The sequence below is a fragment of the Aquila chrysaetos genome, chromosome 7, assembly GCF_900496995.4.
Source record: "Aquila chrysaetos chrysaetos chromosome 7, bAquChr1.4, whole genome shotgun sequence".
NCBI classification, from domain to species: domain Eukaryota; kingdom Metazoa; phylum Chordata; class Aves; order Accipitriformes; family Accipitridae; genus Aquila; species Aquila chrysaetos.
Genome location: NC_044010.1, coordinates 29,490,041 through 29,508,236, shown reverse-complemented (window position 1 = coordinate 29,508,236; position 18,196 = coordinate 29,490,041). Strand labels below are relative to the sequence as shown.

Genomic DNA, 18,196 nt, shown 5'->3' with positions numbered 1-18,196 from the left:
TTTTATTCATATATATATGTTACTTTATTTTTCTCTACTGTGGAATTTAAATAGCAATGGTACAGTCTTCAACTTCACAGGTTTTTTAGGCAGTAGGTGATGTGTCTACTGTTCAGACACAAGAACATACTTTTGGGATTTAGCATGCAATACTGGGAACAAGTCCTGTGCGATCGTCCCAACTTTTGGCATGAATCCATCCTATGGCCTTTGGCTCTTATTACACTGTGGCATGGTTCCCTTATTTGTACAGTGTGGTATAGTATCTCCTGCTTTGCAGAGGTGCACAGCATTTATTCTTTAACATTTCTTTAAACACTTCAAGAATCACATAGGAAAGACTATGCATTACTGTGCGAGCTATGATCCTTAGTTACAGCTAGGAAGGTTATGTAGTGCAGAAATGAGGGGTGCAAAGGTGTCTTTGGAATTCTTTTGATTCACAACCAAGCACGGATTCAGGCCAATTTCCAAGCTGCTGGCAGATATATGGGGCTGATAGAGTAGCCAGGAAATAATAGGACACACAGAAGTTCCCCAGGTCATGCTGGTGGGTCATGCTCTGTGCTGGCAGGAGAGTGCTCTGCAGACCCTGGGCCTGATTCAGTGACAGGTGGGCCACAAAACTCCCACTGACCTGAATTCTGGAGAATTAATGGATTTCTTAACAGGTATATTCAGATGACACATGATTAAGAACCCTAAAATTAATCCCCAAATAAGAATGGGGACAATGTGAGAAACAAAATTTGTAGTTCCTTGGACAAGGTCTTTAAAATTATTTGGGTAGAGAAACAAAGTATTAAAAATTGGCAAAACCTCTGTCTTTGTCCTGAAGATCTAGTACTGGTTTAGACCATTCTTAGAAAATTGCAGATTGGGCATCCACATCAAGGCATGGCACAGTGAAGAAAGAAGACCACAGATCTCAATGGCCCAGGTGCCAACCAACGTAAGTTGTGGTCTTGATCTCAGAACCCTACCTTTTAGCCACAATTTTTTCTTTTTAGTGTCTGCAGAGCTGAAAGAAGTGCAAATGAGGTGTGGTAGCAGCTTTTTTTCCAGGAGTCTGCAGATAGTTGTTATTTATTTTACTCTTCATGACTTCCTTTGGGTGCTATTTCTGCAGAAGTCTTCATCTCTTCAATGCTGAGCCTGCCACCCTCTTCCACCTTTCTAATTACAGCCTAAAATTCCTATTTCCTTCACTCAGCAGTTTGATGTTCTCCTAGTTTCCACATCCATATAGGTACTGATAAATTCTTCCCACCCCAACAAGAACAGACGAATTTTCAAAAGCAGTTGGCTTGTATTTGCAGGCTCCTGTGCACTCCACTGGAAAAAAGTTCCCATATGACCACTTTGAAAACTGAAGACAGATGTTTCTCTAGCCCTTATCTGATACTGGATTTGACCTCATGTAAAACAGAACTCACCATCTAGAAGACATGCCATTTTTGCCCAATTATGCTTACTTTCTTATGACATCAAAAACCAGAAAGACCTCAACAATTTTGCTTTCTCTCATGAAGTAGAGGCTCTTGAATTGTATTTTGGTCTGTACTGTACCAGTGTCACAGCATGATTTTATACCTTGATTGTATTTGCAATACAAAATCAATACAAACAGCATCGATTCCTTTCTGAGACTATCATCTTTTCCAATCTTGTTTGTTCAGAGGAACCTCTGAACTCTTGCCACTTGTGCAGTTAGAATCAAACATAATGGATCCTTAACTGAGCTGGGGACTGTCACCACTATTTTAATATGTCAACATTTTCAAACAATTTAATCTACTGATCCCATGCAAAGGCAATAGTGCTCTAAAATCCCCAGAAGTGCTTTCCAGTGACTCGAGCTAACTGGATTACCTATAGCAGAAAGCACATACACTGAGGTAAGAATACACAAATGGTAAGAAAATCTTGCTTTCCTGTCTGGTTTGCAATCCTCTGCACCAGCAAGTGAGATAAGCCTGGGATGAGGGTAGCATTTAACCCAGGAGCTGTGGACCAATGACCTAAGAAGTACTTAGTTGATTAGAAGTACTCCATTTGATGAGAGTGCTCCTTCTCATTATGTCACAAGTGAGATAAGCACAATCTGGGAAAAGCTGATGTAACTGCTGCTGCTGTTACTAAGAGAATTATGTTCACCCTGAATGTTCAGCCCTATGTGGTTCACAATTCTCCGTTTCAGGTATAAGCATGATTCTCTGCAAACTAGGTATGGTCCTCAGGCTTCCCTCAAGATGCCACTCACTTTTTTTCATTGGCCAGATGCCAGTGCTGTTGGACAAACACAGTCAGATGTTACACTCACAACTTCAAGCAGATGACACTTTTCTATCCCTTCTTTTCCAATTGCTCAGGTTCCCACTGCTGAATAAGCAAACAGAAATTAACATTCTGTCCTTTTTATGAACTTCTGAAGATCTTATTAAAATTTTGCCATCCTAGAATTTGACAAACATGTGCCTACAGATAAGATGGGGATTTCCACGTGTACAGTAATAGATTTTGGCTGGTGAAAGGGCAGCCAACTGCCAATAGCCAACCCTCTGACCTTTGGATGGTCTTTTAGGATGGCAATGTCTGTGCAGAATTTAAATGGTGTAGACGAGTAGCTAAAAAAAGATCAAGGCCAAGTCAAAGTCATGATTAGCCAGTGAGTACCAAGTAACTCCTGATTATAACAGAAAGAGATGTTTTAGTGACTGTTTAATACAGATTAATATATATGCATATTGTATATATTCATAATCACAAATATACATATGTATTTTAGCTTTAGTGGTATTCTGACTTTAAAAAATGTAGCTAGCATAAGCTTCAATAAAAGCACTGTACCAACAGGGCAGTTTCAGCAATATCTGAAGATACCATAAGGCAGCACTGCCACACAGAGACTGCTGCCCTGTCTCCCTTCATCTTTCCTTGTGCCAGGCCAAGATTTTGCACAACCATGTAGTGAGCTGGAAAGCTGAAAGCTGGCCAGGCTTCTTTTGGGTTAATCTTAATGCAGATCTCTTCCCTAATCTGGTTCATCGCACAGGCGCACAAATGTTTGGCAAGAGAGGATTTGAGAGAAGGGGAAGGAGAATGCATAGGTGAAACAAGCAGCCAGAGATGGGACTGCCTTTGTGGCCACTGTCCTTGATTAAAATACTGGACCTGGAGTGTGGAATTGAGCAACACTGACTTTATGACTCTGCAATATTATGAGTAGAAACAAAATGGGTAAATTTACTTCTCCAAGCAAAATCAACACTTAGGAAGAAGCCTAAACTGGAGTGAACCGGACAGCTGAAGTGCTGAATAAGAAAGGTTGAATCTTTCACCCCCAAATTCCTTATTTTACTCAAACAGAGTTCACTTAACAAGAAGCACCATGCAATGCTGCAATGGTTACTGTTGGCCTGTGTGAGCTGACTTTTCTTTTTGCTGCAGTTCCAACATTATGCCAGCTACATTTCCTGTATATAATCACTTGAGAGATTAATTAAATAACAGCATTTTAATTATTGAAGACTCAGAACAGGAATGTCACCTTCTTAGTAGGATGAATGCTCACAAGGTTAACACACCACATTGCCAGGCAATAATAACCCTTGATGTAATTTCTGAGCTAACATTTACTAAGTTTCTGATGAAGCGAGTGCTTTGGAGAGGCCATCCCTGAAAAATCAGAGAACAGAGTTCAGAAGTTATGAAAAGATAAAAATTCAGCCTTTCTTATTATGGAAAGGTTATAATGAATGTAAACTTGAGAAGTGTTTGTAATAGCAAAATTCCATTTCTTTAGCATTCTACATACTATTGCCTTGATTCTTCTGTTATTTGTCTTGGTGAAAATCAAGAAAGGAGAATAATACCAATGTATACCAATGAGCTCAGAAACATTTTTTAATACAAATCAATACTATTTGCGGCATCATAATTTAAGTCCAGGTTGGCAAGCCACCTAGACAAGTGATAGGATCCTACAGGAAAAGAGCCATGGGCTTCCTAGTTGAAGACTGCAAAATTTCCAGGAAGCCATTTCATCATTTAACCATTCTATTTCCCATCTGGAAAAAAATGTACTCATGTTAAGTCCTGCAACGAGGTAGCTACATCCAGGTGATGGCATTGAGAATGCAAAATATACGGTAAAAAAATGACAAAACTTTTAAGTGTTGATGAATCACTATAGACTTGACTGAGGTCATGCAGGGTGTTAGTCACAGAGAGTTGAAACGCATCCTGCAGTGACTGATCAGCAGTCTAACCACTTGAACCATCTTTCCTTTCTGCCCTAAAATGAGTGTCTCTGACTAGAATGTATTCAACTATTGATATACTGCCCATGACTTCATGCTCATGACTATGAAAAGTCTTCTGCATTTACTTGGGAGTAAGTACCTCCTTTGATGTCTGTGGCTAACAATAGATTACAGAAGTTGCTTTATAAAATACAGTTTCTGGTGTCTTGGCTGTAGAACAAGATGAACATTTCCTTCTTTCCTAGCTGCACTGTGGTGCAGATACATTGGAAGAGAGAAGAGAAGGATAAATGGTGTTATGCCCCTACGCCAAACCCCAGCACTTCCATTTGGAAGTGCCCACACTCTTGGTCATGATAGTCAGGGCTGAATAGGTTCCGTCTTCTGCTGCAGGTGGCATCTGCCTCTAAGTACTTCTAGCAAAAGTGCATACAGTTTTTTTGAAGTTCATTCACATGTAGCTTTTCTTTCTATCACCACTCTTTTTTACACTGCCATGATGTGTTACAAGTTAAAACTGATTGAATTTTAAGAATTATAGGATGGTAAAACTAAACCAAGTGTGTCCTCTTGAGGTTGCTTAAGCAACACATATTAAGTGATTTAATTAACCTTGCAGGCGGCCTATCTGTGATGCAGAGGTGGAGCAGCTCAGCCTCTGCTGGGTTACAGGCTCAGATACTGCGTGGCCTAAATGCAGCAGTATTATTTCTAGGGCCTTGAAGTTCTTGTCTTGAATCAGTATGTTTGATTTTGTGTGGCACAGAAGCAAAGTTAATAAAATTTACCAAACCTAAAGCAGCTCCATATAAAAGCAGCTCCACTGTCTCCTGGCTGGATCCTGAGCTGATCTCTCTCAGCTGCTTGTAGAGATGTCAAGGTGAACCTCCAAAGTACTCTTCAGCATGTCCTGTAGCATGCGTATTACTTGAGATTACCCTGGATAATGAGGACTTGACTGTACTTAGTCTTCCTATCAGTACATCTTGCTTCCATTTGAACAAGTCAGGTATGTGCTAAATGCAATACCCAACTGGAGTCTGCCAAGTTTTATGACCAGTTTTTGCCATCCGTGGCAATGAAGGCTCTTCACTGTTTCCGGGACATGTATCACTAAATGTACTCAGAGAAATGCCTGGGAGACAGAATGCTGAACTTGACAGTGAAAGAAAGACTCTGAAGGAGTCAACATCAGCCACCGCCACAATACCGCTCATCACTTTACCACATGGACAACAACTCCTAGGAAAGGCCACCACCACTCAGCACCCCTGACAAAAAGAGGTGGTGAGTTGCACATAGTACAATGAATCAAGTAATGCTATCTTACCCCCTTCAGAAAAACATGAACTGGGCTCTTTTCCTTTTAAATAAATTACATAAATGTTACATAAATACTGTAAAAGTGAGATGAACCATCGACTTTGGTTGGTTTCGTTTACCTAAAGCAAAACACACAGCCACAGGACAAGCCAGTCACCCCTCAAGCTAGCAGTCTCTAAATGCTTCCCGTTCTATCAATCTTCACTCTCTTTTAGAAACTCAGAGGCCTTTACCCGGCGGTCAGGCTGCCGGCTAGGCGGTCTGCTGGCGGGCTCAGCCGGGACTGCGGGGAGAGGAAGATGTCAGGCGAGATGGTGTTTTACGCGACCCGGCTTTCAGGAAACCCTCCCGGCTGAAGAGCGGGGCTCCGCCGGAGCCGAAGTCCGCGCGCCTCCCGCCGCTCGTTCTGAGGAGAAGCAGGAACACCGACCGGCCGCCTTTTCCCTCCGCCGCGCCCCGCTATCGACCTTCCCTGGGCGCAACTCGTCTAGCCTGCGGCCAGCTCGGCTGCCTCATCGCGCCTGCGCGCCCCCCCCCCCCTTCCCGTCGTCCCCGGCGCAGCGCGGCGCGGTGCGGTGCTTGGCCGGTGCGGAGCGGAGTGGAGTGGAGATGGCGCTGCACGTCCCCAAGGCTCCGGGCTTCGCCCAGATGCTCAAGGAGGGGGCGAAGGTGAGCGTGGCGCCGGGCAGATGCTCTTGCCTCCGGATGATGGGGTGGGGAGGGGGGAAGTCTCAGCGCGGTGGCTCGGGGAAGGTTCTGGAAGGCGGCCGGGGCCGGGGGGAGCCTCACGCTCCCTGCTCCCCGCCCCCCGGCTTTGGTTCCCCCCGGCTTTTGGCCGTTGCGGGGCGGGGATCCGCCCCGCGCCGCCGCTCAGCGCGCGGGCACGGGGCGGCGGAGGGAGGAGGGCGGCGCCTGGCGCACGCGGCCTTCGAGAAGGCTCCGCCGGGGCCGGCGCCCCCGCTGCCCGCGGCCGTCGGCGCAGCCCCCGGTTCTCGCCGGCGCGGGGGTGCTGCGTGGGTTCCCGGGGGCGGTGCTCGCTCCCGAGCTGTGTGCCCGGCTCGTGCCTCGGCTGTGGAGGCGATGTCAGGAAGGCGTTTCGTTCGGAGAGCTTCTGTAGGCCGTGGTCCGCAAAATGCGACCGGGCCCTGTAGGTTTAGCTGTTCAGATGTGCGTCCCCCGCTTGTTCTGTACGTTCCTTGACGCCTTCTCTGCTGCCGTGCACGTAAGAAGAGTGCCTCGGCCAGCGCTGCAGAGTAACGTACTATTTTCCATACATTTCCTTTCCATAAATCCGTTTTCATTGTATTTCACATTAACGTAATGAAGATTTTGATAGTAGGCAAGGGCTGTGCGTGATAGAAGCTTTCTTTGAAAAAGTGGACAGAAAGCAAGCAAGGCAGTTTTTTTTTTTAATTGCATGGGAAAATAAATGGAAGAAAATTTCTGATTGCTGCTACTTAATAGAAAGGACAGTGAAGTTAGCAACTCGGAAAGCCCTCTATTTTTTTTTTTTTTCAGAATCTTTCTTGGAGACAAGGAGTGGCACATGTCAGGGGCAGGGGGAGAGCAGGGAAACAAAGCGGCCTAGATGCTGGTTTTCTAGTAGAGAATTCAAGGCTAGAATAGCAAGAGCAGACTTTTACAAAACAAGGCAGCAGGTGGCATTTTGAGATGTTTGTTTTGTCTTTAGAGACTATGTATTGTTAGAGAGTACTTTTGTTCGTTCTCTTATGGGCCACACAGTACGTTTTACCCTGCCCTTTCTGGGGATCCCTACTTTTCTTAAGGCTTCCAAACTGAAGCCAGGCTGATCAGCTTCTCAAACAATATTTTATGAATCGTTCTGCTTCTGAATTTTCAAATCGCACATGTTTGAACGTACAAGTGAGTTAAATGAATTTTGTGGAATACAGAGTTGTGAATAAAGAAGCTTGTACAAAAAAGCATGCTTACAAAACCCTTGCCTCTCTTCAATCTGGTATTGGTTATTTTCTGTTTCCCTTTGGCATGCCACTACATTTTTGGAAGACTTAAGGGATGCAAACTATATTGAAAATTGAGTCACACTTCAGATTTTCTGTTCAGAAGCTTATTGTGCCTGCTGAGCTGCCTAGTTGAGAAGGAGTACACAGTAGTTCTTTTCTCACTGTCTTTGGGTAAGGTTTAGTTTCTGTTTAAACTTTAAGTGAAATACCAAATCTAAATTAATCAAAAACTTTCATGGACTCAGTAGATTATTCATGCTTTGATGAGAAATGACTAGTTTATCCCTTTCTTTTTTGTTAGAAAGCCTAATTCTGAGCAGAACATTTTTCTTTTTAGCATTATTCAGGACTAGAAGAAGCTGTCTATAGGAACATCCAGGCATGCAAAGAACTTGCTCAAACCACCCGTACAGCTTATGGACCAAATGGTAAATAAATCCTAAAATTATTGTAGTGTTTTTGAGCAAAATGTTATGTTTGAAGACTAAACCTACCTTGACTGTTTGTTTGAAGAAGCAATGGTTTGTTTCTTGAGGAGATACATTGGACTTGCTCTAGAACTCTAAATATAGTCTTTGTGGCTATACAGATCAGACTTTGTTTGGTTAGCTCTTGAGTTATGCACAATGTACCTGCCTTTGCCAGGTTTTTGTACTAGTTACTGTGTCCTCTTTGCTGTCTTACTGCTATATGGAAGACCCACAAAAATTAAGGGAAAGAAAATAACTTGGTAGATAGTCATAACAAACATAACCATACCATGTCTGGTCAGATATACCAAAACAAAAGGTGTTCTCCAGCATCAATTAATTAAATGATGTATTAATATTTTTGAAGAGAAAACTGCTTATTCAGAAACTATTGATTTCTCCTTAATGTAACAGGCTCCAAAGTGTCATTTTGTAAAAATCTTTTAGGTTCTTAAATTATAAATAGGGCTAGTGTTTTAACGTGTGAGATATACCTGAAAGTTATGAAACGGTGTCTGTGTACAAAGTGATGTTTGCCTAATGAATGATTTTTAATTTTTTTTTGTTCCCCTTGTTAGGAATGAACAAAATGGTTATCAATCACCTGGAGAAGCTTTTTGTTACAAATGATGCTGCTACTATCTTGAGAGAGCTGGAGGTAAGTTTTCTTGCTCCAGAAGATGTCGGTTGTGAACTAGTGTTTCTGTTCATGGGCTGCTATGGTTCTGAATGTTAATAAAGAAATACATGTCACCCTGTCAGATAATTTACATATGTCATTTTGTAAATCATTTACATTTTTCACTGCATTTGAGTAAAGTCAATGAGCTATATCCACAGTGAGGAGTAGAAATCTTTTGTAAAGCAACATTAAGTAGTTGCAGGAGATGCTTAATAATTGCCTACTTTTTTTTCTGCCCAAACCACTGTAGATTTAGAAGAGGGTATGTCTAGACAATACAGTGTTTGGAAAACTCTGAAATAGCTGTTGTGTTAATCTCGCAGTGTTGGTGGTTGCCACTTTCTCCTGTCTGCTTAGAATAAATTAACTGGATTTAAGAAGCTTGAGGATATAGCAGCATCGTCCTGTGAATACAGTAAAAGTGTGGAAAGACTGACCTGTCCTAACTTTTCCATCAAATTCATATTTGTATCACAACACAAATAATATTTTACTGAATTCTATAGTTACTGATAGAAATAATGTAACTATTTCCTTACTTAATGCATTGTGTTAGTGTTTGGTATAAGTAGAATAATGGTGGAAGTCTCAGTTCTGTTTTTAAAAAATAATCTGCGGACTAGTTACTTAATCTGATGAGTTTTGCGTGTTACTTTCTGGGATAAAATGACAGTCGCTTTAGTTATATGCAAGAATACAGCATTTTTATTGCATTTCTTTTGAAAGAAAGGGAAAGCAGTGCAATTTTTAAGCAGAAAAAACACTAGAATTAAACTGTGATTTAGACGTCTATTTTGCATGTTACGCATATGAATTCAGCTTGGAGATCTAAACTTCAGGCAGCTTTCCTGTTGCAGAGCTTGATTATGAAGCCACTACATCCTGTAAAAATGGCACAGAACCAGTATCAAGGATGCCTAATTCATGTTGTAGGGGGAATGTTCAGTTCTCTGAGTTTATTTTATTTTTTTCATAACATTTGTACTTTCGCTTGTTAGGGAAGTTAGCCAATTAAGATAATCTGTGCTGCTTTCTTTTCCAATTTTGTGCATTCTTAGTATCTCTAGATACAATTTGAAATAAAAGAGCTTATACTGGATGCAGAGGAAAAACCTGGAACTGTAGTCTAGGTGGGATACTGGTAACTAAGATGTGTAACTTCTTTTAAAGGTCCAGCATCCTGCTGCAAAAATGCTTGTGATGGCTTCCCACATGCAAGAGCAAGAAGTTGGAGATGGAACAAACTTTGTCCTTGTTTTTGCTGGAGTTCTTCTGGAGTTAGCAGAAGACCTTCTGAGGATGGGGTTATCAGTCTCAGAGGCAAGTTATATTGTTACTACAATTCACATTGCTTGAATTCAGATTGCCATTGGTCAGTATTCTTGCGTCATGTTATGAATCGTCTGCTTCCTTCTGAACTAATGTTTTAGTGATGTATGGAAGAACAGTATATGTTTTGCTGCTTGTGATTGCTTGCTTCCCTTGTAAGCTTTTGCATTTGTTAGTGTTTTATGGCCCTTTGAAAAGGAGATGGAAGCAGTATGAATGCATAGTGAAATGGTGTAGTGACTATTTATTGTTTGCTGCACAGGTGATTGAAGGATATGAAAAGGCTTGCAAGAAAGCCCTAGAAATTCTTCCAGATTTGGTGTGCTGTTCTGCAAAGAACCTTCGAGATGTTGAAGAAGTGGCATCTTTGTTGCACACTTCAGTGATGAGCAAACAATATGGCAATGAACATTTTTTGGCAAAGCTTATTGCTCAGGCCTGTGGTAAGTGGACAAGAACAGATGAGTGCATGCATCTAAAAAACTGAGTAGGTTTGCTTATGATAATTACTAATGTCTTCATGGAAGATAAAAGGTATGGTTAGTTTATCAGGTTGAATTGGATGGAAAGCTTCAGCCTCTGAAATGAGTATAACCTTCTTTCTCGTTTTGAACTCTTCATTGGCGTTGTGGCTCAGGAAAGGTCTGTGTTTTCTACTAAACATTTATAGAACTAGCTTTCTAGTCTTTTTAAAGCAGAACCCCATCTTTCTTCCTCTTTTTTATCATTTGGAAGATGTATTACACTTCAGGTAAGCTGTTACTAGTCTCAGCCACAGAACAATGGAAGCAGGACTGTAGTTGTGTCGTTTCCTCCATTTAGTTTTCCAAGAAAATACTTTCATGTCTAGTTTAAGTGTTTTTTCAAAGTATTCTGGGTCAGACTTCGCTCTTGAATGTAAGTGGGTATTTGGACTTAATTAATTGAGCAGCCTGAATAGATATTGCTTTCTGATTACTACATTGTAAAAACAAAATTTCTGTTTCTCTTGATGCAGGTTATTAGCAGATTATAACTGCCTTAAATTTAGGCAGGCACCTCAAACCATTACATTTTAGTACTTCAGAAAAACTCCAGGCATTATTTATGGTGTCGTTGTTCTACGTTATTCATTAAGCAATACAAATTCATTCTTTTTTTTTTTTTTTTTTCTTTCTTCACCAAACAGTTTCTATTCTTCCTGATTCTGGTCATTTCAACGTTGATAATATCAGAGTGTGCAAAATTGTGGTAAGTTAGCAAGTAGCTAGCTTTGCTATATTATTAAGGTAAACAGTTCAATGAAAGTTAATTTTTAGATCTTTGAACTTTGAAAGTGTCTTTTCTATTCTAATCTCTGTTGTGTTGTGGCATGTGTAATAAGTTTTGGAAATTGGTGTTTACGTTCCTTGTTTAGTGCCAAGTAGCAGCTTTCAGAAACAAAAATCATTAATATTGAAAGTTTACCCTAAATCACATACATAAACTTAAATTATACACAGGGATGTTGATTGCATCTTTGTTATAGATGCAGCCATAAGATTAGGCTAAGGTGCAGGCTGCTGGAAATGTAGCGGTCTAATCTTGCATTTTTTTGTCAGGCCTCAGTATGGTATGTAGGTTTGGAACAAGTTTATATGTAGTATGAATTTCCGCCTGTGTTTTTTACTCGCTAGCAAATAAATAACAAGTTGAGCACAGCAAATCAATGTCACAGGCCTTAATCTGGGCCACCAACTAATCTTAAAATGGGAACCTGTACAACAATGTTTGATGTTGCTGAATCAGCTTAAGTCTTATTTCTTTATGCTGCAATGAAAACTTAGGTTGCTACATTCAAATGAATGTAAGGACTGCTTTTCATAAAGGGTAATGCAACTTTCTGACAGTAAATGATCATATTATTGATATGATATATTCCCCCATTCCGTTTCTTTCCTTTCAGGGTGCTGGTATCTCTGCTTCCTCAGTACTGCATGGCATGGTTTTTAAAAAAGAAACTGAAGGAGATGTTACTTCTGTCAAAGATGCAAAAATAGCTGTGTATTCCTGCCCTTTTGATGGTATGATAACTGAAACTAAGGTATGTTAAAGCTCAAAATAAGTTAGATAGCTATTTATGCTCATGTGCTCTTATTTTTAGACTTAACTATAAATATTCTTGACACTTGGTGATTGAGATATTTTTGTTAATATTGAGTTCACTAGTTTAAAAAAGTTGATAGAAAACGTCTGAACCTAATTTTGCTATACGGGGTTTTTGGGGTTGGGGAGTTGTTACTGGTTTTGTTGGGTTATTTGAACCAAACTATGTGATAGAATGTCTGAACCTCAAGGTTGTCTAGAAATGCTAGAATTGCCCTTTTTTGGACTTGTTTTACCCCATTGCCTGGGAAGGGTGGCAGTAGTATTAAAAATAAGATGACTTGAGGTTTATGGACAGGTTGGGAGACAAAATCATTTGTCAAAAACTTTTAGGCATGTAGCTAATGCTGAATTGTTAACAGTGTATGTGTTTTACTAGGGCACTGTACTTATAAAGAATGCTGAAGAACTGATGAATTTCAGTAAGGGAGAAGAAAATCTAATGGATTTGCAAGTCAAAGCTATTGCTGATAGTGGTGCAAATGTAGTAGTAACAGGTGGCAAAGTGGCAGACATGGCACTTCATTATGCCAACAAATACAATCTTATGTTAGTCAGGTAAGTACTAGGAGAGCATAAAAGCATCTGATCTACCAGGTTTATGAAATGTACTTGCCGTATTGTCTTTTGCCTCTCAAGTGAATTAGAAAGAAAATATTGCAGACTATTTGGTTTTCTAGTGGATCAAAACCTGAGCTGTGATTTGGTTGTTTCATAGCTTATGTTTCTTGATAGTATTTCACCTCTATATAGACAGCTAACTGGGGAGTTACTTGTGTATGTGATACTGTTATTCTGGTTTAAGTGCCTTTATAGCACAAGTGAAATCAAGAATATCAAAATTTGTGGATCTAATAAAGAGGGTTGTGGCTTCAAAGGCATATAAGACTAAACCATAATGGTTCCCTCCTGGTCACAGTTCTCATGTGATGTTTTAGCAATGATGCGATATGCCTCTGTGCATCACTAATGTATTGATGGATGGAAGAACTAATTCTTAATACTTTTCTGTCATTTTTGTGGACCTTGAATCTTCTTATCTATAAATAAGGCATGTTTGTACATCCTTGAATTACATTCTGCACAACATAAAGTCCAATTACTAGCAGCAGCTCTCAGATCTCACACAAATAAGTGGTCTTTTATTGAAAGCTGTAACTTTATTGGTGGTGTCCAAAAAGTTTGAACTTTGGAAATGGAGCATGATACTGTAATCTCTTGCATAACAAAGAAGGATCATTTTAGAGGTGTTGTAAACATCAGTTCAAGTCTTATGCACTAGAAGATGAAGTTTGATAATTTCCATGTATTTGAACTACTTACTTGTTTTTAAATTCTTAGAAAATAGTATTTGTATAGCTTCCCTGAAAATAGAAAATTATACCTTGAAAAAATAGATGAGTGGATTTTATAAGTTGATGCAGTAATTTTGATAGATGTCATTAGTTTACAAAATGCTTCCAGATTAAGAGAATGTTTAATCATATGTGTTAACATTTATTCTGGAAACTTGCTTTTAAAGGTTGAATTCAAAGTGGGATCTGAGAAGACTGTGCAAAACTGTTGGTGCAACAGCCCTACCCAGACTGGTATGGACTTTTCAAATGAGGAGCAGAAGGGAGAGAGAGCTGATGAGCACGTTCATCTCTTAACTCTTGTTTTTCTTTCCAGACTCCCCCAACTCTAGAAGAAATGGGTCACTGCGATAGTGTGTATTTGTCGGAGGTTGGGGATACGCAAGTTGTTGTGTTTAAGCATGGTATGTATGTTCTTTAGAACACCTAATGCTACTGTTCTAGAAGTGTGATGTTCGTATGTGTTTTACATCTAACAAATTTAATTCAGTAATGCACATGTCTGTCTGAACAGAAAAGGAGGATGGTGCCATTTCTACTATACTCATTCGTGGGTCTACAGACAATCTGATGGATGACATAGAGAGAGCAGTGGATGATGGTGTAAATACTTTCAAAGTACTCACAAGGGTAAGTAACCAGAACACTTCAGTTATCAAAACTGAGCTATGGATCAGTTTGAAGCAAGACTCAGGCTTGCTTTGTGCTTATTCGCTACAAAGGCGGTAGCAGATATTTACATTGTTAGCTTAGGAGCCCTTTTGAGGTGTAGAGGGCTGTGTAGAGAAGGTAGCTGCCGACATCCTTGTGAATACAGTGTACATAAAAGAAGGTGCTCAGCATGTACTGCATGCAATTTTCCAGTAATGAGGTGAGTTCTTGAAGATAGGTAAGTTTTATCACTTTCTAATGACAGTCAGCTCTTTGTTGACTATTTCCCTAAATGTTTTGTAATGTTCCTTGGAAACCAGGCACAGAAGAAAAGCCAGATAGCTTTGTTTGTCACTGGGGATCAGGAGGAACTGACTGGTTGTCACCAATGAAACAGCAATTTAGTTTGCAAGACACGCTTCCTCCGCATACTACAGAGACACTTTATAGATGGAAGAATTCAGTTCTTCAGAGTTTTTTCTGAACAGCTTTTGTGGACTTGAATACTCTTTTTTCCTTTTTTTTTTTTTATTTTTTTTTTTTAATGCAGAAGGAAATGTTTGTGCATTTACTCAGAAGGTGGCATGCAAAAAATGTTAAACTTTTGTTTGACGCTTAATGTCTTGTACATACCGACACGTGCACATTGATTTAGAGTACAGAAACAGCCATAGACACTGCATTTGATTGTCTCCAGGAGTTGTCCTAACTTCTGATTTATGATGATTACTTTTCTTTTTAAAAGACTGGGAGTTCTTAAGTGATGTTGGTTTGCCAAAGGATATACAAAATGCTTAATTTAAGAACAAACCAAAACAAAAACACTCAACACCTTGTGATACCTGTTGACATATTAAACTTAGTGTACATTAGATTGGTTTCCTGCATATTTCCCAACAAGTTAATGGAAAAGATGAGAAAATCTAGGAGTTCTATTATTAGTAAGCAAAGAGCTGAAATTACTTTTTTTAAAACTAACAAACAAAAAAACCTCAGACACAAAACCCACTGCATTATTATTTTCTTTTTTACAAAAGAAGCTATTTTTCTTCAAAGACATTTGGAATGAATGAGTAAATTCTGGTGAATTTCTCTTACAATGCATGTTTGTTCTGAAGCGGATTCTTAGTAAGTCTGCATGGGATAAAGTTCTATTCTGTTCTTCTTGATAGAGGATATAAATTCTAGAAAGTAAAAATTGATGTGATGCTTTAAGCAAAACTTTGCATTTTGGGATGGTCTGTTCACAGGATAAACGTCTTGTTCCTGGAGGTGGTGCAACAGAGATTGAATTAGCCAAGCAGATCACATCTTATGGAGAGGTATAGCAAATGGGCTTTTTGACTTTTTATACACAAACATATATGTACTTAAATGTATATGTGTCTTACAAAAATATATACAATTATATACATATTTTATACATTTTATATCAAAATACATATGTGTATTAATGCATATAAATCAATTAAAAATGTGGGGGGAAATATCGCCCTAAGGTTTTTGAAATGCTGATGTGGTTTTCAACTTCACTTTAGACTTGTCCTGGGCTTGACCAGTATGCCATCAAGAAGTTTGCTGAGGCATTTGAAGCCATTCCTCGAGCACTGGCCGAAAACTCTGGAGTAAAGGCTAATGAGGTCATCTCCAAACTTTATGCGGTGCATCAGGAAGGGAATAAAAATGTTGGATTTGATATTGAGGTAAATAGTCTCTCACATTAGTTAGTGCTCTGCAGTACAGGGTTATATTTAAACATGCTTCTATCAGTATGAAGTATTTACAGATTAATTGAAGTCACTGAAGCTCTGTGTTGCACAGTCTAGAAGAATAACTTCTTAGAATTGTAATACCAAAGTGGGTTTTTTTCATCAGCAAGCAGTTAAATTCAATGTAGTATAGTGGCCTTAAGTAGGAGGTAAAGTGAGATACTAAGCTAATGTGTGATGGAGAGTAAGCCTTTAGTAATTACTTATTTTGTCCTCCTGCTAATGGATTAGGAGTGAAGGTTTTCTGAGGAGAGAAGATTAGATCAGAAGAGTGATAATTTGTTCTAAATGTGTAACCTTGAAAACCCAATAACTTGCTAGGTAGAAGCCTGAGAAAGTTTTGAATAATGTTTTTCTCCCTGTCTGATAGGCTGAAGCTGCTGCTGTGAAGGATATGTTGGAAGCTGGTGTATTAGACACATACCTTGGAAAATCCTGGGGTATCAAGCTAGCTACAAATGCAGCAGTAACTGTCCTAAGGGTAGATCAGGTAAGCTTACAAGTAACTTGGGTGCTGAACTGAAACCTTTAACTCAGCATGCAGAACGCTAATGCAAAATACGTGAATCTTCTAGGCATGTAAGGCTTAAAAATAGGATACTTGAAAATGTGGTTTGTTTATTTCTGAAAGCCGAGAAGCAGTTTGTTCAAGAGCTCGCAATGTTGCAATGTTGCTGCTTCCATGGGAGTGCTATTAATGGTTTTTTTTCTTTTAAGATTTGACAGTTGATACTTGTATCCAGAAAGTTATCCTAACTTCTGTAGGAGCAAGATTTAACACAAGAAACCTTCTCTCATATATTGTTTTTACATGAAAATCAAACTTTTAGGAAAAACAGAGGTTATAATTTTAATGACAAATCTTAACTTTATATATCTTGTGGAACTTTAGCAAAAACGTATTTGCATGTAAAATTTCTGTAGATTATTATGGCAAAAACAGCAGGCGGTCCAAAAGCCCCTAAGCAACAAGGACATTGGGATAAGGATGACTGGAAAGATGAGCCTGAAAAATAGTATGCAGTAAGCTCTGTTTCTCTAGCAGAGAGAGGTATCTGTGTATGTGAGTGCATGCATGAGTATATTGACAAGCACATGGCAGATGATATCTTTCTTGAGGACATGTAGTGCTGCTGTCTTACATGTGCTGGTTGCTACATTTTGTATTTGTGCCTTTGCTAACGAATTTTACACCTAAAACTAAATTTTCATTGAAGGGATGACAAGCGCAGTTTTAGTTTTACCTTACTTGTCACTATAGCAAGTGCAGAAAACAAGCCTTTAACATGGTAGGACTATTGGACTTTATGCTTTTTGAAGTGTGATGTTTAGACTCAATAATTCAGAACAATAGCTCTGATAATTCTGCTTTCTGTAGTGTGCATCCTGTAAACCAGTCACTCAGTAGCCTTTTTAAGCATTCACTTCCTGTAGACTAACTGAAGCCTTAATTTGCATGCAAAAATGAGGTAAAAGCCATTTTTTTGGCTCAGCTTCTGCCATTTTCAAGAAAAAATAATTTGTGAATATCTCAGTTAGATGGGTAATAATATTTACTGGCTTAGGTTCAGAGTGGGGAGACTGCATGAATTTAGTCAATGTTGACAGTCAGCATCATAGGGCTGGAGTAAGTAAGGCTGGAGTAAGAGTCTGATTCTAACCTATCTTTTTCTACTTCCCTATTGTCTTCAAGATCATTATGGCAAAACCAGCTGGTGGCCCTAAACCTCCATCAGGAAGGAAAGACTGGGATGAAGACCAAAATGATTGAACAATTTAACTGTACTCTTTAAGTGACATGATTATGTGAGTTTTTTAATATTGCAGTTGGAGCCTGTCACAATGTTTTGCTCTATTGCCTTTAAGTTATGAACTGTGTCCAATGGAGTGCAGAACTTCAAATAAATGTACTCACTGTTAAAATGTTAACTGTCATTTTATTTGGACTTAGCATGACATGAATAATGCAGGTGCATGTGTGGGGATGACAGTATGTGGGTGTGGGGGGCTGACCTTGGCTAGCTGCCAGATGCCCCTTACTTACCAGGACAGAGTCAGAAAGTAAGTTGAAAAAGCTGATGGGTTGAGATAAAGACGAGGAGGTCACTTGCTAGTTACTGTCACAGGCAAAAGGAATTCAACATATGGAAAACTGGTTTTAATTGGCAATAAATTAGAGTTGGAAACTGAGAAACAAGAACAAAAACTAAAACACCTTGTTCATCCCCCCTTCTTCCCAGGCT

General features: G+C 39.5%; 1 protein-coding gene across 4 annotated transcripts; it reads left to right on the top strand.

Moving 5' to 3' along the window:
- Window positions 1-6,110: 6,110 nt before the first annotated feature.
- Window positions 6,111-17,876, top strand: CCT8 (chaperonin containing TCP1 subunit 8). Of its 4 annotated transcripts, none has more exons than XM_030020426.2 (16): window positions 6,111-6,257; window positions 7,911-8,001; window positions 8,622-8,701; window positions 9,896-10,045; window positions 10,317-10,497; window positions 11,223-11,284; window positions 11,979-12,116; window positions 12,558-12,736; window positions 13,701-13,767; window positions 13,850-13,937; window positions 14,048-14,163; window positions 15,435-15,506; window positions 15,723-15,887; window positions 16,324-16,443; window positions 16,878-16,969; window positions 17,647-17,876. In XM_030020426.2, coding segments are annotated over exons 1-16 (1,662 nt in total). In that variant the 5' UTR covers window positions 6,111-6,197; the 3' UTR covers window positions 17,648-17,876. The 4 variants fall into 4 exon arrangements, with proteins under 4 accessions (XP_029876286.1, XP_029876283.1, XP_029876284.1 ...); XM_030020423.2 differs by having other exon boundaries at window positions 16,878-16,976; XM_030020424.2 differs by having other exon boundaries at window positions 16,878-17,004.
- The last annotated feature ends 320 nt before the right edge of the window (window positions 17,877-18,196 follow it).

Bases quoted from the DNA above. Each gene is read 5' to 3' on its own strand.
- CCT8 (XM_030020426.2), top strand. From the start codon at position 6,198: ATGGCGCTGCACGTCCCCAAGGCTCCGGGCTTCGCCCAGATGCTCAAG. The intron at 11,285-11,978 runs GTAAGTTAGCAA...CTTTCCTTTCAG, and splicing joins TCAGAGTGTGCAAAATTGTG to GGTGCTGGTATCTCTGCTTC. The intron at 14,164-15,434 runs GTAAGTAACCAG...GTCTGTTCACAG, and splicing joins CTTTCAAAGTACTCACAAGG to GATAAACGTCTTGTTCCTGG.